Source organism: Stegodyphus dumicola, chromosome 9 (assembly GCF_044657685.1).
Source record: "Stegodyphus dumicola isolate Sdum_Otavi_A_Nest chromosome 9, ASM4465768v1".
Lineage (NCBI taxonomy): Eukaryota > Metazoa > Arthropoda > Arachnida > Araneae > Eresidae > Stegodyphus > Stegodyphus dumicola.
Genome location: NC_140776.1, coordinates 50,022,546 through 50,045,888, shown reverse-complemented (window position 1 = coordinate 50,045,888; position 23,343 = coordinate 50,022,546). Strand labels below are relative to the sequence as shown.

The 23,343-nt window shown below is 36.4% G+C and overlaps 1 protein-coding gene and 1 long non-coding RNA gene across 6 annotated transcripts in view; one reads left to right on the top strand and one right to left on the bottom strand.

Moving 5' to 3' along the window:
* The window catches only part of LOC146995341 (uncharacterized), a 470,439-nt gene that overhangs the window by 118,928 nt on the left and 328,168 nt on the right, over positions 1-23,343 (bottom strand). The window lies entirely within an intron of this gene.
* Positions 1-23,343, top strand: part of LOC118188795 (thrombospondin type-1 domain-containing protein 7B-like) — a 1,066,734-nt gene that overhangs the window by 987,716 nt on the left and 55,675 nt on the right. For all 5 annotated transcript variants that reach the window (XM_085823427.1, XM_085823425.1, XM_085823426.1 and 2 more), the window contains 6 exons: positions 11,360-11,620; positions 12,681-12,807; positions 14,053-14,198; positions 15,340-15,498; positions 17,942-18,044; positions 21,288-21,383. In XM_085823427.1, the coding sequence (XP_085679553.1) occupies positions 11,360-11,620; positions 12,681-12,807; positions 14,053-14,198; positions 15,340-15,498; positions 17,942-18,044; positions 21,288-21,383 (892 nt within the window). The remainder of the gene's footprint in view (positions 1-11,359; positions 11,621-12,680; positions 12,808-14,052; positions 14,199-15,339; positions 15,499-17,941; positions 18,045-21,287; positions 21,384-23,343) is intronic.

Sequence of the window (23,343 nt, the reverse complement as noted above, 5' to 3'; positions counted from 1 at the left end):
ATTCATCGGTAAATAGGCAAATGCAAGATATACAGATACTAAACAGCACCTGGTATTAAATGTACCATAGGTACAAGGACAGCTGTTATAGACAATATTACCTGGTTGCACTTAGAAAAAGATGCTGAGAGAGAATATACAAATATTTGACTGCTGCTATACACAGCGACTTATAACAGATGGATTACAATAGATTACAATGGTTACAAACACTTCAGAGCATAAAAGTAGATGGGTTATAATATATACAAGCAGTTGAAGAAGTTGAATCATATGTCGATATTATAAGGCACAAAGATCAAGTCCCAGATTCATCAGTTTGTCAATTAAACGGACTATCTTTTTGACTTGATGCCGTTGCTTAATCAAAAAACGACTAAAGGCAGTCCTATCCGTTGGTGGAAAAGGAATATGGAATTCAGTAGTAAGTGGACAATCGATTAGATAGTGTTCTGGATTGCCCAGTTGTCCACAACTACAGAGTGCTGAGGAAGAGAGTCCATGTCTCTCGAAATATAAGGGAAAAGGCCCGTGGCCCGTAATGTAGAAGATCAGCTGTGGTGGCATGATTAATCGGTCTAAATCTATTTTAGGGACATGGGCAAATGCTCGGCGACCAGTTTCCTCCGAACTCCATGCATTTTGCCACAAAGAGATGGCTGTGAGAAGTAAGTGACGCTTTAGATTAGATACTGGGCGTGAAACCGTCAAGGTCTGTGTTATCTCGTGATTCTGTGCTGCTTCTTTAGCAAGCCTATCGACAGTTTCATTACCGTAGTTCCCCACATGAGCTTTTCTCCATTCTAAACAAATGTGTAGATTTTTATGTCGAGACAAGCTAGTTTGAATGTCCACAATAATGGGGGATGAATGCAGAGGATTTAAAATGGCATACAATGTGGAGAGACTATCGGTAAGAACATAGGAATGTGAATATCGATGATTAATGATTGTTTGTATTGCTTGTCGAATAGCAATAGCCTCACTCTGGAAGACGCTGTTAAAAGAAGACAGATGGCATTTCCACTGGTGAAGAGTTGTCTGATCTTGCAGTATGGCTATATATGCACAGCCAACCTGATCTTCCAATTTAGAGCCATCAGTATAAAAGACCAGATCAGCATGAGAAACTTGATGACTCGGTTTGAGATTAACTTTAACTCCCGTACCATAGAGGGAGGGGTGTTGGTCTTCTCTGTTTATTGCTGCTTCATAATCATGGGAGGAGAAAGAGTGATCTCCAAACTGAACTGAACAGCCAAGTTGTCTAATCAACTGATAAGCTGCGTCCTTTTCAACCGCAATAGGTAAAGGCAAGACTCCAGCTGCAACTGCGAGGGCGTTAGTTGGTGATGTGCGGAAGGCACGAGTGATATTTAAGAGAAATGGTCTCTGTATACTATTTAAATGTCGGACTTTGCGTCCTTGCATTGGTGCTGCCCAAATTGCAGCACCATATGAAACAATCTTTTCAGTTACTGTTGCATATAAAACTTTAAGAAGATGTGGATTTAAGCCCCAGTGGATTCCCTTCATAAGTTTAAGGCGTTGAGCAATCACAGCAGTACGCTTCTTGAGATCTAACACATGGGGAATCCAATTGAGTTTGTCGTCGAAAATAATTCCAAGGTATTTAAGTTCACGTTTAATACGAAGACGCTTGCCATTTATGGTTATTCTCGGCTGACGAGCCATAGAACCACCCTTCTTAGGAATGATCAGAATTTGCGATTTCTCTTCAGAGATTTGCAATTTAAAATCTTCACATCTAGACTGAAACAAAGAACAGGTCTCCTGTGAGTTTGCTTGAAGTTGATCACGAGTCCTACCTCGCACTATGAATGCGGTATCATCGGCATAAGTAACCACAGTTGTATGTTCAGGCCATGGCTGCTTAAGGATAAGATTGTATGTCACATTCCAGAGAAAGGGGCTCGCACATGAACCCTGCGGGCACCCTCGAGTCTGACATCTATGTACCAGGCCTCCATTATAGGAAATGATCAAATGTCGATCGGACAGATAATGTGCAAGAGTATTATATAAATTGTGGGGGCAATTGGCATCTCTTAATGCATATAGAACTGCCGGCCACCACAACGTATCGAAGGCGCTCTTTAAATCCACTGAGATAAACGCTGTGTGGTGGCCGGAGAACTTATTGCGCAGGATGGTATCTTGAACTTCCTTTAAAGCGTGCAGTGTTGATCTTTTGGTGCGAAAACCGTATTGAAAAGGACACAGATAATTTGTTGAGTGCAAATGAAATCTCAATCGTCCCATAAGAAGTTTTTCAAAAGTTTTGCCAAAAGCTGACAACAAACAAATAGGGCGATAAGAATCGGCACGGGCTGGATCACGGTGTTTCTTTAAAAATAAGATCACCTGGCCAATTTTAAAACATTGAGGAAAAGTTCCACTATTGAATATCTTATTAAACAGGCTTTGGAAGAGACTGAGATTGGTGCTAATAATCAATTTGACAATACGATAGTCAACACCATCTGGACCCGGTGCGCGCTTATTAGGGAGTTGGCGTAAGACTTGCCGAATTTCTTGAGTAGTAAAAATAACATCGTCTGGTGTTTGAAGACTAGAAGTTTGATTTCGAATAGTCTGATGAAAGGAGGAATCAGTTGAATTATCATCTGTAGAAAAAACCGTATCAAGGACTTCTGATAGAGTTGATTCAGTCAGGTGACTATTAGGACTAACTGTAGGTAAAAGATGGAAAGTTGCTGGCTTAAACAGCTTGTCGGTCGCAATCTTATGATGAATACCATAAACAGATGTTGTCTCAGAACAAAATTTGCTAGTAAATTTGCCAGCTAGTTAATTTGGCACGTATAATCATTTGTTTGTAACATGCTCTTTCCTGTCGGTAAAGAAGCAGAGTATTGGAGCTGATATTATTTCGACGCTCTTGCTTTAGCCGACGTCGAAGAGCTCTACATTTTTGTTGTTGAGTACGAAGCTGAGCATTCCACCAATTTAATGTACATAACTTCTTAGTGGTACGAATAGGCAAAACACTATCACATACTATTCGAATGGTAGCCATAAGATCACTAGTAAAATTTTGTAGATCTTCACGAGAATGCAGAGATTGAAGACGAGAATGATAAGAGGCCAAATTGGCTTGAATGGCTGCAGTAAACTGTCTGACCTTTCGGCCAGGTAAATTATAACGCCGTATGATTGAGGTGGCTGTAGTTCCCGCGAGTGAAAAACGTATATAGTTATGGTCTGATAGACTTAGACCCTCAATTACTCGCCAATCTTGAAGAAGAGAGGCCATAGGCAAAGTAGACAAAGTCAAATCTGGCCAACCATGTGAATGTTGACGATCAAAAGTCGGAGGAGCATCATGTGAATTATGTTTCACGAGATTAAAACTGGATATAAAATCTTCCAGAAGTCTACCCTTTACGTCCGTAGTAGCATATCCCCACGAAACATTATGAGCATTAAAATCACCAGAAAAGAGCAAATTTGGAATTTGAATTGAGGTCAGTAAATCTTGCATCGCAGAGAGCACAGGTTCGATTTCTGAGGACGGTGAGGAATAAATGGAAACCAGAAGGACTGTCAGATGATGAACTTCCAGAAGAACAGCAACAATATCTCGCTGCGCAGTGACAAGTAAAGGAGACCAGGAAGAATTACAATTGACAATAATTGCACGGGGTGGAAGTAAAGGATCTTCCTTTTGATATAGTGTCCAGTGCAGTGGAAAGCCAACCGCCTTACCATTTAGACAATACGGCTCCTGGATTAAGATGAAGTCAATATGCTCAGAAGTAGCATATTCTACAGTCTGTGCCGTCGCAGCTCGAGCATGTTGAAGGTTTATTTGTAGACATTCCGTCGGTAAAGTTCGTTGCAGAAGAGTGGTATTAAGATCTTTTTGTATATGATCCAATGAAGAATCAGATACTAAGTTACCTGATGCTAGACTATAAGGATTGAAGTTAGTAGTCTGTGTTTGCCCTGATGAGCTGGACGCGACGTTGATACTCTGGACAATCGGGGTGGTAGGCGGGATGGGCGAAGTCATATCTGGTACCGTAACGATTATTGGCTTCGCCACAGTTGATGCATTCAGGTGTTTGAGCTGTGCAATCTTTGAGCCCGTGATCTCCTGCACAGTAGGAGCAGTATTTTCGCTTACTCTTGCATTCTGTTTGCACATGGCCATATTGCTGACAGGAGTAACATCTTTTAATTCCAATAAATTCAGTGGCTCTGTGAGCTTGCCAGCCGACGAAAATTTTTCGCCGACGCATGACCGCAGCAAAACCTGGGGAGTCACATTCAACAATCCATTTAATGTATCCCTTCCGTCGCTCCCTGAGACGGAATCGCATCGTGAATGCTGTTTCTGGCAATCCCGTGGCTCCGCTGAGTTCTGAAAGTACTGTTTGCGGTGTGATTGATTCCGGCAAGTCATGGATAGCAATTCTTGGTTTTCGTCTGATTGGTCTACTGACATCTGCTGGTACAACAGAGCGCGTGAGTTCTTGTTCGAGTATCGCAACATCATCAGGTGTTTGACAGAAGACCTCCAAACCTCCGTTATTTATTTTAGTAATACGATCTATTCCAATTTTAAGTTGTGAGAGCGGAACTTTGGTATTAAGTTGTTCTTTAAGCGTATCACTAGTAGTGTCAGCTTTAGGACGAATAATAAGGCTAGGCTTTTTAGGTCGTCGAACAATATCCGCAAAAGATGGAGCAGGAGCCAAAGCCTGATCAGCTGTAGATGGGAGAACAGGTGACTGGAAAGAATGTTGTCGAACCGCTTCACAGCAAACTATGGTAGATGTATTGACTTCAGCGTCCACCAATTCTGGAATAGGTAAGCCCTCAGGCCCCTGTAAGACCAAAGTTTGCAAAGTTGTCAGAGATTGTAACAGATGCTCTCGAAGATCCGAAGATAAGAGGATTCTGCCACCTCTGCTGGTGGTAGCTACTTTGCGTATATCAGCACAGAGTAGTGTAATTTTATCCGCATAAGGTAAGTCAGAGTCTAACAAATCGGGTGCGCTAGTAGCCCCCTGTGATGTTTCTCTGGCAGTTGTTAAAACAGATTTACGGGACATTATAAAGTATTAAAGAGCAATAGTAAAACATAGACTAAAAGTGCAATGTCCAAAAGTCACTAAGAAAACGATCAGATTAAAATGTATATGTGACACGTGATAACAGAGAATAATACAAGCAAAATTCCTGTATAACTAATCAATATACACAAAGTAATGTTTAGACAGCAGAATGACTAAAATTTTAACTGACTCAAATACATATCGAGGTATATTATCAGCAGTTATAATAGCAAGACACTAAATATAGGCAGAGATTATAGATTTCAATCTTCACAATATGAAACAACTAAGTCCAGTAAAATTGATTAAATTACATAAAAAAAAAAAAAAAAAAAAGTGAAACAATGCCTAAGGAATATTATAAGACAGTTGAGAGATCAAGAAATATACTTAAAACACTATTTTAATCAATACAAATGTCAAAAAACGAAAACCGAACACTTGTCGAGTGAGATTCGACAATAGTCTAATGACGAGAACTGGATCTCGACAAAAAGTTCAACTTCTCGACAATGTTAAAAATTTCGCGAAAAACAACTGCCAAAAGGACAAACCCTTTGGAGCAAATACATATGAAAATACAGTTAAGCCTATTTAAATACAGGGTGAAATTTAGCATAAGTGCATAAAAACATAGCTATTATATACTAACTCGTTAAAAATCAATACAAGATTATATTAAGTAATACAAAAAGATAGAACTTAAAATTAAACACATTTTGAACAAAACCCGGTGTGAAAATCACTAAAATTTGAAGAGTTATGGATTTTTGAAAACAATTGTCTAGTCTCTGGACTTAGAAAATTTCAAGCAAAAAGTTAAGCCTACCTCGGTGCCACGTGTTTGGCCGGCGGGAACCTTCCGTAGGGAAGGCGGCGAGGTAAGTGAACAGAAGTCCGCTGAAATTGCAGCAGCCTATAATCCTTTGTTATTGCACTAAAACACTTATATCTCCGTAAAAAATGGTCACACACACATAAACAAAGTATCCACGCATGTAGCAGATATTCATACACACTTTAAAACCAACGGCGCACTTTCGGCGGCAGAATTTCCAATAGAAAATCTCGAAAAAACAGGAGCGAAACGACACACGTCCGTTCTCTCAAACATATCCGGTTCTCCTTTAAGGGGACATATAACTTACATCCATGCCTTCTTCGAGATTCGAACTCGGGCCCTTTGGTATCGCAGTCGTCTCCCCTAATCACTATACCGTGTAGGCGGCCTTACTTTGTAAGATAATATTTTTTAATTTGGTATATATCTATGGAATGCTTTTTTTCCATAAACAGAATGTAAGTAATTCAGTATCGCTGTGTATTGAAAAATAGTTTAAAAATTAAATTAAGTTACCCATATTAGGTTAACAACTAACTACTAGCACTTATAAAGAATCAAATATGAAAAATTAAATGGGATAATTAGCTTTATTGTTTGCTATCTTAACTTAAAATGCAATAAAATCTCTAGAATGACAAATGCAGGTGCAGATATAATCATGTTTGAAAGAGGTTGCCGTTGGTATAAAAAACGTTCAGTATCAGTATTCATCTATGTTGGAAAAAATCTTAGTTACTTTCATAGGTGACTGACACGAAAGGTTTCTTTCTATTAGCGAATTCTTAAATTTCGTGGTCCTTTGCATAATTATTCTTACATAACACTATCACGGGCCTTCATTTTCAGTATCTTATCAGATTAGATCTTTACAGAACCACACATGACGTTGGAAATTACAGTTTTATTGAATTTCTTCTAGATTATTTTCGGTGAAATGAGTTTCCATGCCTAGGAATTCATACATCATTATCAAATTTGGTCATTGCATATGAAGTCTCTTAGCACCAAGTTATTATTTCTTGCAACCAGTAATTCAGCATAAAGTCTTCGAATTACTTATAGAAAATCAGATCCTTTTCGGTTTGGCCTTCTTTAACAAACTGTTACTTCAATTCTTTAATTGCTCTGATGGTCTTAGTTATCTGGTATTGTATTTTACATATGAAAAATGCTCGGATGAAAAATACTCGAATTATGCCACACGAGGTGAGAGTACAAAAAGTATATGGTAGCAAAATATGCGCGCATGAAAATAAGAGAAATATTTTACTTATGCTTTTTGTCTGTTTAGTTCCTGAAAAGAATGACAATTTTCTAGTACATCTATACAATTGATGCGTCTCAGTAGTCAGTCACATGATGTGAATGATATTATTTTTCAATTTGCTTTCTTTCATCGCATTGAAACCTAGTGAAATCTGCATAATTCAATGTTGATAACACATTTAATAAATCTAATTCGTCATTGGGTTCTGTACTGTTGATTAAGACAAACTGATTAGAATATTATTAGATAGTGGCACTATTATTCTGTATATCCTTCTGAAGGAGCTTCGAAATCGCTGTCTTTAAAAAGCAGAGAAAAAAAAAGAGAAGGAAAAATTGATATCATTTGCAAGTTTTTGTCGAAAACAATTATTTTAACCTTTCATTTTGAAATATTAAACGGTATTTAAGATTCCATTTGACTCTTAAGAGTGTAATTTGCAGAATACATTTATAAGATTTAGTTAAATAAATGCCCTTGGCAACTAGAATACTTGGAGAAGTGTGAACACGTTCTACAGAGAATTTCTGAGCTCTTCTACAGAAGTGACCGAAACTTCCAATTAAAAGGTTGTTGTACCTTATTTACGTAAAACACGTTACTGTCCGTGTACGATAAGAAGAGACCCCGCCACAGTGTCTGGAAGGTAGCGGTCGCTATAGCAACAGGATTAGTATATTTCAAATAGTGACAAACCAAGAGTTGCCAATTCATCTTTAAATGCGCCAATATAGCAAAGTGAAAAGTAAATCTTCAAGACACCCTAAGGAAAATGGGTCAAGGCTCGTTTCTGTGGCAACAGACAGTTGCAGACTAACTGACGAAAGCTTTTCTAATGATAGGCAGACTGTACTGAAAACTCATTTTGGCAGGTATGTGGAGAAATAAGTAAATAAAGGAAAGGGTTTAAAAATAGAAAAATTATTAAGAAATTAAAATAACCCTTACACATCAATACGCAAGACGGGATAATATTTATGAATTTTGAAATTTAAAATAAGACGAATCTCAATTGTTATGCACGTTTATATTTGGTATGTTAAAAAAAAATTAAATATTTCACAGCACTTGGAGAGTTTTTCGTATAATTCAACCTAAACATGTATTATATATATTGTGGCTAATTTTAAATTTTAGATAAAATAATTTTGCTATTTGAAGAAGAAAGATCTAGGTCAGCTTCTTTTGAAATACATGGATTTACCTATTTGTCTATTACATGCGATGTTTTTTCGTCTTCAACTACTTTATTCGTATATAAATACTGATATGATTAAATTATAAGTGATAGTCTCAAAGCATTATATTTTTTAGATACTCGTAAAAAATCGCTGTAATGGTGTTCGTAAGAAATTTTACAGAGTGTTCAAACGGTGCGAAATTCGTCCTAACTCCTGTTTTCGTGAAATGTTACAAAACTTATAACAATAGTTTTGATGTATTATTTAAACCAGCTTGTAAGTACAAAAAAGGCCTCTTTCAAGCTGCCACGCGAGCGAACGTGTGTCTGAAATGTTTATCTTTGCCATTTGTTTAAACATTTTCCTTTTAAACGATCTACAAAGACGAATCTGAATAATAAGTTACTTTTTTCCTTTTCTGCTGCGTAATGCAGCCTTTGATAGCAAAAAAAGTATGTGTGTTTTTAATACGTCTTCTACCATGAGCAGATAGATCGTGATGGATAAAATCTTGGCATTGCTATTAAGAGAGCTTAAAAGATGAAAATTTAACATTTCAGCTTTGAGAGCTTCTCAAAACAGACTGACGCCCAACAAAAAGCTGACAAACATTCTGATGTTCTGAACTGTATCAGAAATAAAAGTCTGTAAAGACATTAGGTTTATTTCGCAGAACGAAATATAAACCAGTAATAAAAAAGTCGGTAATGCTTTAGCCGATATTCGAATTTCAAATCAGTTGTGCTTCCAATTATACCATGACAGCACGCGATAAGGAAGGAGAAAATTCCTTACATTCTACCCCACTTAGAGGACGACTTGTAAGGAAGGGAATCATTCGCTGACGAATTATCGTCAGGGAATCAATTTTATTTCATTTTGGTTCGGCGCCATTTGTTGAGGTTTGTTTTGAAGCAAGGAACATGGAAAATATTCGTTGGGATTCGAACTCCGGATTTTCCGATTGCTAGCCGGGCATGCTTTCAGTTATATCCTGAAAGCCCACAGGAAAAAGGAGAGAATTCCGTACATGTTGTAAAAAAATAAAAAATGAATGGTTATTATTAATAGTAGCAGTGTGAATGGTTAGTATTAATAATATGGCGCTTTCTGTTTGTACAGGCATTACAGCAGCACTGCTGCATGTTTCTTGTAAGCATTTCAGAGATGTTTGATTTAAATTCTAATATGTATGTATGGCAGTATTTCTAACAGTCAATTTCGTGCAGGTTTATAATTCCACTTTAATGTATTCTTTGTAATCAATATGTTTGTTTGCTGCTACTATTTTGTAACAAGACCGTTTTCACAAGTGCTTTCCATTGCAGAAGTGTGTTAAAAGTTCAAATTTTGTCAGCTTAAAAATAAAAAACTTCCATTTTGAGTACTTTGAAGCAAAAGTATTGACGAATTTTCAAGAATTTCTAAAAAGTTGTATTTTAACTAACCCAGCTAGCATAGCGTGTCTCAGAATTCCGGAGGGTTAAAAATTTTTCTTCATGAAAAATGTGCAAGTAATGATTATCGCTGTACGCGTTTTCTTAAAACTTTATTTACAGTTGGAAATCGTATTACGTTCCAGGCACTATTCAGTGTCTTACAAATAAATAACACACCGCTGTAATATTAAATAACAATTGAATCGATTTTTTTTTTCAATTTGAGGTATAAACTAAGTATCAATACTCGAAGTGAACCGTAACTGAAAATGCCGCCTTGCAGGCATAGTAGAAAGGAAGCCGGATGCATAAGCGTTGGGATCGTGTTGAATATTTGTAAATGTGTGTAAAATGATAAGTATGTTATAGATGTTTTGAAGAAAGTTTGTGTAGATTTTAAAAGATTTCAGTTATTTTGTTCGAATCTAATGTTTTTCAAAAATAATAATCAGCAGTTAACAGGGGGTATATTTTTTGTATTATTTTCATGTTTTTATCCGAAAGGGTGTCAGCTCAGGAGGGCTATTAATTTCGTTTTGGCATTTTGCGTCAAAAACTTTAAATGTCTGTTTCGCTTTTCACATTGTTGCCACCAAATATTATCGCCCTGCGTTATATTTAAAGAAATTGAATAATGAAGAGTCTGCATAAATGTATGTATGTTTCTCGCATTGTGATAAAACAACGGTACCAAGAGCCATCAAATTTTGAATAACGTAATCCTCTACCAAATACGGGCATAGCCCTAATTTGGAATTTGTTTTATTATCGATTTAATATTTTGTAACACTTTAACGAATTTTTTTATTAATAAACTGAACGATTTCAAAGCGAACAATGGCAACACTGTACGGGGAGGGGGAATTATCTGCGGTGCGCGAGACTGTGTATCGGAAATTCTAAAGATACACTCATTTTAAAATTATTTTGCGATATAGCTGTTGAATTGAATTTTATGGTTTAAATACGAAGAACATGATATTTAATTAATAAATATAATACACAAAATGTTAAAAAAATGCCCTTTTGAGCGTAATGTGTTTGAGCGTGTGTGTGTTAAGATTCTGAACGTAAATCTTAAAGCTTTCAGATTTATTTATTTTTTTTTTTTGTTATTTTTTAGTTTATTATTTTTGCATGTGTTGCCTTTTGTTTTTGTGAGTGGCAGTAAGGACAGCTTCGCTATCGCTGTTTTTCTGGATTAGACGTTTGTCTTTATGAATGAATAATCCGTTGTCTTTGTGGCATTTTTGGAGTGTTCGCTATTAAAACGGGAGGCAGCTAGGTAAATTTGCATCGTAAACCCATGAGGTGCCCAATACCTTTTCCAACGAAGGTACAATCCTTTCTGTCTTGGCCACGATGAATTTGCTCACCTGATCTAAATTATGTTTACATTACAAGATTAACTCACAGCAAGACACAAAAAAATATGTCTTTCTCCATCTAAAACTATTACTTATTTATTGATTTCATAATATATAGGGTTCAACCTTTCCAATTTTATTTGATTCTTCTTTCAGCCATGTTCCAGCGATAATTTCCTGGAAATGCACCGAACCATAATGAGACATCCAAATTCGACAGCCGATTCTTGTCCTTCTTTGATATCTCGGACTCCCTGCATTTTGAACAAGACCTGTCACCATTATAGATATGAAATGGGTCCTTGGGGATCCTGTATTTTACCAGAAGGTGCATTATGCGGAGAAGGAGTTCAAAAAAGACCACTGCTGTGCCTGAGAAGTGACGGAAGGCAGGTGGATGCAATACAATGCGAAAAGGTGCGATTTGTTTTCAGTTTTTGAAATTATTGAAGTAGTAAAAGCTATTAAGACATTGTTAATTTTATTACATTTTGCAAGCTCCTGTCCTCTGGAACATCAGCCATTAGCATTCTTGCTTCCCAGGATTTATGATTTACAGAATTTAAATTATTAAATAAACAGTGCGTGTTGAAATGTTCTTTATCCGCGAGTTGTCCAGCGTCACAAAGAGAACACACTGGAGAATCTCCGAGCCTCACGTCTGAGAGATGAACATTGAGGCAATCATGGTCCAGTCAAAACACGGAAAGATGCCACAGTTTCAGCATGAAGAAAACATGGGTATTATATTCCTTATCCAAGACATATTTTTCCGAACATTCTGTAAATTTAAATTTAAGAGATTAGTTCCAATTTTCCATAAATTTATGTTCGAAATTCACTGCAATACGTTTAATAAGCATTTTCAAAAGTTCAGCAAGTTTATAATCACGAATACTATGTTACAATACAAGAATCATTTAGTCACTAAAATGAGAAACGTCTATCACATGACTGCTTCTTACACTTTTTCTAAAAATTGCTTGCAGGAAATATGTATGCGAATTCTGCACATTAAGATGAACGTTTTGTTTCTAAAGTAATGAAGGTATTATGAATAGTTTACCAACTGAAACATTTTTGATACGAGAAATTATAGTTTAAAATGTTTCCTCTTATTTACACAACATTTCCCCTTCACGGAATATTTTCATAAACGTCTGAGCCTTATTTGCAATAAAAGTACCTAATTTGGAACTATATCTACCATTAATATTTAATGAAATAAGAAACGCAGCCACTATTTTAGTCTAAATTAGATATTTGAATTTCTGTGTTTTTCTGCATTTCCATTTTAAATTATTCGTTATAGCCTAACATTATTATTTGCTATTAAAGTTTTAGTAACTCTCAGAATATAAGAAATTCTTGGATTTATTTATGTTGAAGGTAAGAATTTGGTTGATGCTGATATGTTACTCTTAGCTTAGCTAAAAGTTACGTTTCTTTCCTACTGATATGACCTGTTTACTTACAGAGCCACAAACCCATGTCCATGAAAGAACCGGTGTCAAAGCCATGCTATGTCGATTGCCCTCTCGACTGCGTTATGTCGGAATGGTCGGCATGGAATGATAGCGAATGTAGTGCTTGTGGAAGTCCAGGTAAAGTGTTAAATATTTAACTCTATTCATATCTTCTTACGAGAACATGACAAATTTGAAAAAGATGTAAATTGGTTATCCTTCTGTACTTCTTCTCTCAGTAAGAAATTGAAGACGAATAGTTATAACTCCAGCTTAAATTACTTTATTATATAACTTAACTGGCGGTTTGTAATGCTGTTTAGTATCACCTTGTAATTATTCAAGCAGAACAAAGTTAATAGCCAAGTAAAACTTTACTGCCTTAATTTGTGCGTCCCCGAACATAACAGAAGCAGTTCCCTTTCGGTAAAATGCAGCACTTGAATAAAGTTTTCATCTTAAAAGTTAACTTAATTTGACGTAAATGCCTGGAACTATGCTACACCTTACTGCCAAACTATATTTAAGTTCAGAAAGTAACACTTACTGTTTAAAGCTTTTTCTGAAACCTAAAGTTGCAGTCATAACATAAAGAAGAGTAAATGCACAATGAAAAAAAATATCTCTTCAAGGCAAGTTAAATCATCTAGTTATCAGATACAATTAAGCGCTGTATATGTATTTGTGTCTCAGTTCTTCGCATTATTATTTTTTGAGTTAGCTATTCTGTGTATGAAATCAGAAAAGGGAAGTGGAGGTTATGCGCTGCTCGATAAAAAACAGACATACTCTTCTCACTCATCGTGAGAGCTACTAAACGAAGCGCAAGATAAGTTGCTGGCTTGGTTACTCTAAGTAACCCAACCTAATGACTTCAACTGCCCAATCATAAACAGATACCCTTCCTGGCGTTCAATCTATGGAGGCTCTTTCATATTTGATCACGCTACATATTTAACAATAAATCTTAATTTTTTAATTAAAAATAAACCTTAATTTTTTAAGGTTTAAATTAATTTTTTTATTAAAAATAAGCCTTAAATTTTCAGTACAAGTGTTTAAAGTTTTATAATGTGTATATACTACGCGATAAAAAAAAATAAATAAATAAAAATTTAAAAAAAAAAAAAAAAAAAAAAAAACACCACCTTAGAAGCAGAGATGGCGGTCAGGAACTGGAACAAAAAATGTTTGAGAAATACTACCGTAAGAGAAAGTTATTGGTAATTAGAAATGCATATGTGCATATATATAATCTTTGGTTTCTTTATTTCAGTCATAGTGGTGCCTCGTGAAATTAACAGCTTCTTATTTAAAATATTTTCATGGTATATTATGCGGTACTTTTAGTTACTATATTTTTAGTTACTATATTTTTTATAGGTGTCATGATCCGTAAAAGGTATATTCTTCAATTACCTACGGATTCGGGACAACCCTGCCCTCCGGAAGTGGAACAACGCAAGCCTTGCCCTTTCATACCCTGCTACCACTGGAAATATTCGGACTGGTCTACTTGCGATTTGGAGGTATGTTTATGGTTATGTTATGAATGTAAGTTCTTCCATCTGCTATAATGCTGAAATGTGAAGCTGGTAACTTTTGGTGTGCTATAATGCTAGACGCGGGGCTGCTGACAAGATATCATCAGTTCGAAATCCAGTTGATGGCAATGCTCTTCTTTTTATCAGTTTTATTAATTCATTTAAAATTATTCAATTCTAACTCAAAAAGCATTCCTGAATATTTAAAATAATAACGTGACAAAAAGAAATTATTTTTATGAATATTCTGTCGCATTGTTCATAGTGGGTTTTTCTAGCAATATAAATGCCTTAGCGATGTAACATTTTTTTATTATTCTGCCGCATTGTTAGTAACGGATTTTTCTAGCAATATGCCTTAGCGATGCAATTTTTTTAATATTCTGTCGCATTATTAGTACTGGGTTTTTCTAACTATATAAGTGCCTTATATATATATATATTTTAATTCGTTGTTTAGAAAATTTTACTTGTTCTCTGATTAATGGTATGCATCACGAGACTCGTGCCCTTGGCACTTCATTGTCATCTACCTTCTTTTATAACTCATAAAAAAATGATAAAATTTATAAAAATACTGCGTTGTTTTCCTGACTGGAATATATGCTGCTGAAGTGTTGGACAATTTAGAGTTCTGAACAGCAAGCATATCATAGAGATTTTTGTGAATACTCCAAAATGGGCTTTTAAATAAAACAATTTTCCGAAAGACTTTTAATTACTGTACACATCATTTATTCAGAATATCGGATATCAGAATAGGTTTACTTGCGAAAATAGAATTTTTCAGCGAAACATTTCGTAAGTTCAAACGGCGTAAAGCATTAAACATTAATTTACGTGTTAAGAGATTCTGGAGCGTTCCCTGAAAATAGAAAAATCCATGAAATCCTAAAATAACGCCTAAAACATAAAAGTAACACCGAAACAAAAATGACATGAAAAATTCACAGCCTGAATAAATCAGAAATAACATGAGTAAAATAATTTCCTCTTTTTAAATCGGAAGACAGACAGTACAGTGGAAGGTGTTATTTCCTTTTAAACCATTGCCTTTGTTAGTACTGTATTTCCTTTACATTATATCTCATTTATTTATTTACCTTTTAATTCGTTAACAATCCAGGGAGCTGATTGCGGTTATGGTGTGCGGCGACGTGTCGTGGAATGCATTCGTTACGACGGACTCCAAGTAGACAAGATATACTGTTTGACTGTCAATGCCACTTTCCCCAGTCGTGATTGGCTGGATCCTTCCTGGTTGGCCCTGGCTCACGAAGAAAGCGTAAGCACTTTAATACTTCATATTGTTACATTGAAAATTTGTAAGAAGTTAAGATGCGTTATGTACTTTAATAGTCCCCAGAGCATTACATCTTCCAATGACTACTGACAGACTCCAGACAACGGTTTTTAATACGAAACAGCATATAAAAAATTTATAATTAAAAGTTGTGATGCAATCGAAATTTATAGAAGTATCAACATAATAGCAGCGATGGGGAAAGCTATATGTCAGCCAAGCTAAATTAAAATATCTACTTTTCCCAATAATCTTCTGAACTTTCTCAGCAATGACAATGCTTAAATCAACGGAACGTTATTAACTAATAAACATTCGATCATTCTAAAAGCTGTTAAAACTTTAAATCATGAACTAACATCTTTACAGTGTAAAATAACAATCAGTTATGGCAAGGCAGCAATGTGCTCTACTTTATATTTAGTATTTCTTTACACGGATACATTTATGCTGTATGTTTATATTCATGTATATGTTCTATGTTATGTGTATGTATATACACATGTTATGTTTAGTTTTATGGTATATGTAAATATGTTATGACTACCCGGTTGCGAAGGGGCTAGCGCGTCGCGCAGCTGCACCACAGGTGAAGGATTCGATCTCCAGGCTGGGCAAGGTTGACTCAGCCTTTCATGCCGTGTGTGGGTCGATAAAATGAGTACTGAGTTCGCTTGGAGACTAAACACTGGGGGTCCTGCGACAAGCTGAACACTTGCCTAGGGCATATGTTAAAGCACTCCGGGGCCCAAGGTCAAGAAAACAGACTTCGGGACACTGCAGGCCGTGGCCCACTAGTTTACAGAGAAGCTCAGTGGTGGGCCAGTCCCACCACTGAGTTTAGTTTTAGTTATATATGTTATATTTTATTGTTCTATGAGCAAACCAAAGATGTCATTCTGTACCACATGTACCATTGTAACCAATGTAGAAAATATTAACTAATCAAAAGTTATTTTCAAAATACATAAGCTCCCGAAGTGGCACTCCTGGCTGCCCCTGAGAGATGTTGCTCTGGATAAAATAGGGAGAACATACACCTGTTACATATGTGAAACATCAGGTGTCCCTGCCTCCATTCCCAGTCACCAGTGTAACAGTTAACACGTCTATCCCGCAGTTCGAAGTTAAAGAGTTCGACTCTTGCACGTTCGAGATCGGACTTTAGGCTGTTATCGATATGTTTAAATCAGATTTTAGGCAGTCTTCTAGTCTTAATAAAATATTTTTTTATTTCATTTTATATCTAGGCCGTAAGTTAGTGAATCTAAATATTGAACTGAAGTATTTCATGTTGCATTAAGCTATTTTTTAAATACACTAATACTCATGGCTACGCTGCTGGTTGGAAAAATATGGCGCTCTGTTGTCACGTGTTATAGTACCATAGGTCTCATTCTCACTATTGCATATCAGAACTTGCTTGAACTGCATAGCATATTCATTGGACTTCAGTTTCATCAGAATGTTTTAAGACAGTGAATAATCTGTCTTAAAATTGCTGTCTGAAGCAAACTAGTTCGGAAAATATAGGCTAAAAATTTCAAGAAAGTATTCGCTCTCAATCAAACTGCTCGAAATATCATTTCACGAATTTCTTTTAACCCTTATATTACTTCGCATTTGGTTTGGTGTGTATGTCTTCCTTCACACTGCACTGTATAACAACAGAGTTTTATTATTAATAACTCCAAATGTCCCGAAAAGATTTCTACTTTCCATGAGCGAGAGAGTTCTTAAAATGCTAAGTATCTGACGCACTTGGATGGATGGATGTATGGTATTGTTAATTTAGTGGTCAAACAATTACATACTCATTCGCCCAAAGTTAGTCGGATCCACTAATGAATCCGCAACCTCATCGCTCACAACTTGGCCCAGTGGTGCACCAGAAGACCAAACTCATATTTTTCTCCAAAAGTATAAGGTGTATTACCAATCTATTGGTATTACTATCTGAAACTCTAGCCTGGACGTTCAGAGTGACTAGCACCATCTGCTGAATACCATATGGACGTGATGATTAGTATTCTAAACTTGAAGTTTTCCCGCCGATAAAACTTCAACCACATTGATTTCCACTGCATTTAATCAATCATTGTCATTTGATATCTAATTAGAAGTTCTCCATGAAACACATTGACGCTAAGGAAATGCTGAAAAGCATAGAGGCCATACATCTTTCAACATAATTAGATTGGTTGTGTAATTATAATGCTTTGTATTATTCGATGACTATACAATTACTTTTAATGAACCAGTAGCGTGTTTTGAAACCAATGGCATTCTAAGATCCATATAAGTCACTAGCGAGTTTTGTTTAATGTATAGCTGGTTGAAAGAATATATGATCCTGATAATCTGATGTGTATAAAAACGCATTTAAGATTATGTTTCTTCTTTCATTTTGCGATTTTTGTTTCAGCAAGAAGAACAGATTTGTCATGTACCATGTCCCGGTGATTGTATAATGACCGAATGGACGAAATGGAGCCATTGTCAAAAGAATTGTCGTATTGGTCAAACATGTAAGTCAATATGTTTGCAGTTTTAAAGTGAAGCTATTGAAAATATTATGTCAGAAAATATTAACTAAAAGTGGCAATGACGTATCTAATAAATTGAAATAACAGGAAGCACAAGAGTTTCTTGATTTGTGCTCGTAATGTAGTAAAACTTACTCTCATTGCTGCAGTTAACAACTACTTTTTCTATTTAATTACAGTACTGAAGGTAAGTTTAAATTAATTTAGTAGTCAAACAACAAAAATCAGCTTTATTTTTGCAAATTTTCACACTACTAATTTCGATGGTTTTACCGAATCAACATCCTCAGCTGCCAAAGCGCAAACGAACGAGATGAGATTATAGTGGTGGTTCGATAAAACTATCGAAACTAGTCCTGTGAAAATTTGCAAATTTTTGTTTTTGAAATTTGTGTTCTTTAAAAGGTCTCGAGAGTTAAACGCAGTATTATGTTTAGAACCGAGGTTCTCTGCTGCAGAAGTACAAATTGCACTAAGACGAAAACATAAGATTTAATTGGTGACTTAAAGAAAATAGATGAACATATCGTGTCAGACTATGACACATTAGTGAAATTATACGATGGATACCATATAAATATAATTAACTCATACAACGGGATTTGATGGTATCAGAGCGTGATATTTCTTCCAGTGTGATGTTCCATGTTAGGACTCTATGCATCATATTTCTGCACCACGCTCGAGAGAATCTTGGTTGCTGGCTATGTCCACAAACACCTAGAACAGGCATGGCACGAAGGTCAGTCTTCAACACCATCAGGAACCGGGAAGACATACACTGGCGTGCAAATATTAAGGACGAAGTCGAAAAATTAGCATATCAGTTGAACGAAGAGGCAGAGCGGACAGAAAGACCAATAAGGAGATTAAGAAAGGTGATGTACGGTAGCACATGCGCAGATATGCAGGTAGACGTAATACGGGAGTGTCTGAGTAGTATAAGCATGTTGTTGGTGTAAGATCAGTATTTCTGGCAAAGAGATTGCACGCCGTATAGCAGTTAAAATCACACCGAGTTTTTGCCTCAGCGAGAAATGCCGAATAATCAATCTGTTAGACGACATCTGGATGCTTTTACCCGAGGTCGAATCATTGGGAAGTTGGAGGAAGGCCGCAGTGTGACAAGTGTGGCTGCAGAGTTCGGAATTGCTCACTGCATCGTTTCACGACTTTGGACACAATTTCAAACTACAGAAACAGCTATCCGGGGGTTTAGTAGTGGTCTTCCACGAGGAACCACACCCGCAAATGACCGGTATATTGCCTTACAGGCCAGAAGAAACAGGCGGCAGACATCGGGAGAAATCGCTAGACACACGACACAGGCGACTGGACGACCGATATCGCGTTTTACCGTGGCCAGAAGAGTGCACGGTGGTGGTCTGTTTGCACGACGCCCTCTAAGCCTGCCCATCGGAGAAGACGTTCTCTGTGGTGCCGGGAACACCGGAATTGGAGAGACAATGAATGGGGACGAGTACTCTTTACAGATGAGAGCAGATTCAGTCTGAGTGGCGATTCTCATCGCATACGCATCTGGAGAGAGCGGGGAAGCAGCAATCATCCCTCGAACATCATTGAAAAGGACAGGTATGGAGGTGGCGGTGTTCTCGTTTGGGGAGGCATCATGCTTGGTAGTCGTACAGACCTTCACATCTTCGACGCAGGTTCAGTCAAGGGGACCCGTTATTGTAACGAGATTCTTCTTCCATATGTGCGTCTTTTTAGAGGCGCTACAGGTCCGCAGTTCCTTTTCATGGACGATAGTGCATCATGTCATCGCACAGTAGCTGCCGAACAGCTCTTAGAGAGTGAGGATATTGAACGTATGGATTGGCCGGCACGATCTCCGGATCTCAATCCCATCGAGCATGTATGGTATTTTCTAGGCAGACGCTTGGCAGCTCGTACCTTACCACCAGTAACGATTCCGGAGCTTCAATTGGCGCTGCAAGACGAATGGGCAGCACTGCCTCAACAACTCATTGACACCCTCATTCTCAGCATGGGCAGACGCTGTTAAACCTGTCTAGCAGTCAGGGGAGATCATACCCCCTATTAAAGACCGGATGTTTCTTGCTGGACACCCATCACAGGAATGTTTCGGCCTTCAGTCGCATTGCGCTCCATGCTACTTTTTCAATAAAGCTTCTTTTTATCTCTCTGATTTCTCTTTTAGTATGTGTTGCTTACATTACTCATGTCCTTACGTATTGGGGATCTTACGGTATTAAATGTGTTGATTTGGAAAGCTTTTGTACAAAAGCTTGTAGTTTTTTTTTTTTTTTTTTACATTCAAAAAACCGTCTCGTTCTTAATTTTTGCACACCAGTGTACAACCCTTTCTCTCTCCGTCGGGAGGATCCTTCTGCGAAAAGGCAGTTCGGAAAACATATAATCATCTAATAATGCTCATCGTAATCTATAGAACCTTTGAATTTAAATTAAACCGTAAGAAAATACATGCCAGCTTCTTGTAAATCCCAATTAAAATTAATATAAACAAGCCTCCTAATCTGTATTTTGTCATAGATTGAGATTCTTTCTAATATACGGCAATACAGAACAGAAGAAAGCAGACATTAAAATCGTAAGCGAAAAAGAAAAGTTTACCACAGTGGTAAAAAATTAATGAAATATTGTAGAAATGGATAACAAAAAATTCAAAGAGTATCTGAGGTTAAAGACGATTCATAGGGAATGTATATCTGATGAGAAACGATACAGAACTCATTCCCAGTAAGTGTTGCAACCTTATGAGCTAGAATATACATTCAAAGACCTGTAACAGCAATAAATAGTTTAGAAGGCATTATAGCATTGTCTGTAATACTGTAATAAAAATGTAAAGACTACTTTATGATGTAGTGATATATTAAAAAATATAAATTATAAAATATATTAAAAAAATAAATTAGAAGTATATTTGCTTTTGTAACTTTTAGATTTATTTTTGAAGAAAACATTTAATGATAATCAAATTACAGAGCTACATATTTTATCAGATGTTTCTGTAATTGATACTAAAGTGTTTCTTTGCGTCAAATATAGAAAGTCAGGACTTTAAAAATAACCTAAAGCAAGGACAAATTTTCAGTTTATAAATTGCACAAGTAAATAAATATTATTACATAAATTTTTCCTGTTTCAACGAAGTGGCAATATATTACATAAATAAATGCACGAGATTGTCTTAATTCATTCTTATTTTTCTTCTTGCAGTTGGTTATAAAACAAGTTCTCGGAAGATTCTGTACCCTCCCCGCCAGACATCTGATTCATGTCCAGTACAGCTATGGAGAACGCGACCTTGTTGGAGTAAGATATATTTTCATTCGAAGTAGAATAAAATAATTAAGACACAATAACACGCCGAATAAATACTAATTCAGAAGTCAAACAACAAAAATCAGCGTTATATTTACAAAATTTTCACAGGACTAGTTTCGATGGTTTTACCGAACCACCATCTTCAGCTGCAAAACCGCAAATGAACAAGATAGGAAATAATGATTAGATAAGATAAGAAAGCCTGGACAAGAATAAGCAAGTGGCGCCATCTGTTGGTAAAACCAGAACTAAAACATAATTTCTTTAAAGGCCGAAGGCAAATTTGGATTGGAATTAGGATCGTTAACTAGAACAGAAAGATTTTTATGAATGTGAAATGCCTCTAGAAAATCCAGTTCTCCAATGGAAGATGTTTTTTGAATAATTTTGGCAGCAGAAAAACTGAAAGTGTGGTTTTCGGACCAACAATGTTGAGCAACAGAAGACTTCTGTGTTTCCTTTTTTCTAACATATGCCTCATGTTCCTTGACGCGAAATTTTAAGGCTCTCTTAGTTTGGCCAATGTAAATTAAACCACACTGGCAAGGAATCCTATAAATACCCCAGGAATTCATATCCGGAATGGGCTCCTTGAGTATGGAACTCGGAATTTTATTGATGGGAGAATAAAAAACCCGAAAGTTAAATTTCTGCAAAATAGTAAGTTCAGTAAAGTTTCAGATTCACAGAAAGAAATGATTAGGCATCTTATCGCTCATAATGTGAAATTCAATAATAAACCTTTGAAACCAAATCTAACTGCCAGAGAAAGAGCTACATTGTGTGAAATTCATTCTAACCCGGATATTATTATTTCAAAGGCCGACAAAGGTGGCCAGATAGTCGTCATGGATAGGAACACTTACATCGATGGTGTCACTAAACTCTTAAACGAAGGACCATATAATCCGATCCCTAAAGATCCTTCACCTTCGGATTTGTCAAAAATAAAAACTGCGATCAAATCTTCGCAAATCATTTCAGCCAACTTAAAACATTCACTTATCCCATCTGTTGCGAATTGTGCCAGATTATATGCTCTTCCCAAAATTCATAAAAGTGGTATTCCTTTCCGCCCTATTGTATCAAATTTAGGTACTGCCTCGTATCCATTAGCTAAATATTTAGTTTCTAGATTTTCAACTCTATTAGACAATAACATTTACACCATAAAAAATTCAATAGAGTTTGTAAAAAAAGTTAAAAACATTTCTCCTTGTAATTTACTCATGGTTTCTTTTGATGTAAAATCATTATTCACCAATGTCCCAGTGGAGGGTGCATTAAGATGTCTAGAAACCAGACTTCGCGAATTTCATTTCTCTTGCATCGAAATTGATGAGCTAATTTCTCTCACTCAACTCTGTTTGAAACAAACACATTTTGTTTTCCAAAATAAATATTACAAGCAAACTGAGGGATTAGCCATGGGAAGCCCCCTCAGTCCCATCCTGGCTGATATCTACATGCATTATTATGAATCAAAATTGTTTGAAACTTTAAACTTCCCGGCATGGTTCCGCTACGTAAACGATACTTTTACTCTGTTTGAAGGTAATAAAGATGATTTAAATAAAGTTCTTTCAACAATGAATTCTATTGATTCTGCTATTCAGTTCACTTTTGAACTTGAGACTTGCAATTCTCTTCCGTTTCTCGACATTCTGGTCACACGTAACACATCCAACTTCAGTACTACGGTTTACCGTAAACCTTCATCGGTTTGCCTTCCACCACACTTTAAATCATATCATCCGACTAAACAAAAGTTAGCTTCATTTTATTCCTATGTTTTCCGTGCTCTTCAAGTTTGCTCCTCCAAAATAGCCCTTGATGAAGAACTAAAGTATTTAAAAGCAATAGCTATTGACAGGGGCTTTCCACCCAACATTATTAATCAAGCAGTTAAAAAATTCTCATCTCAACACACTAAAAGGCACAATCTTGT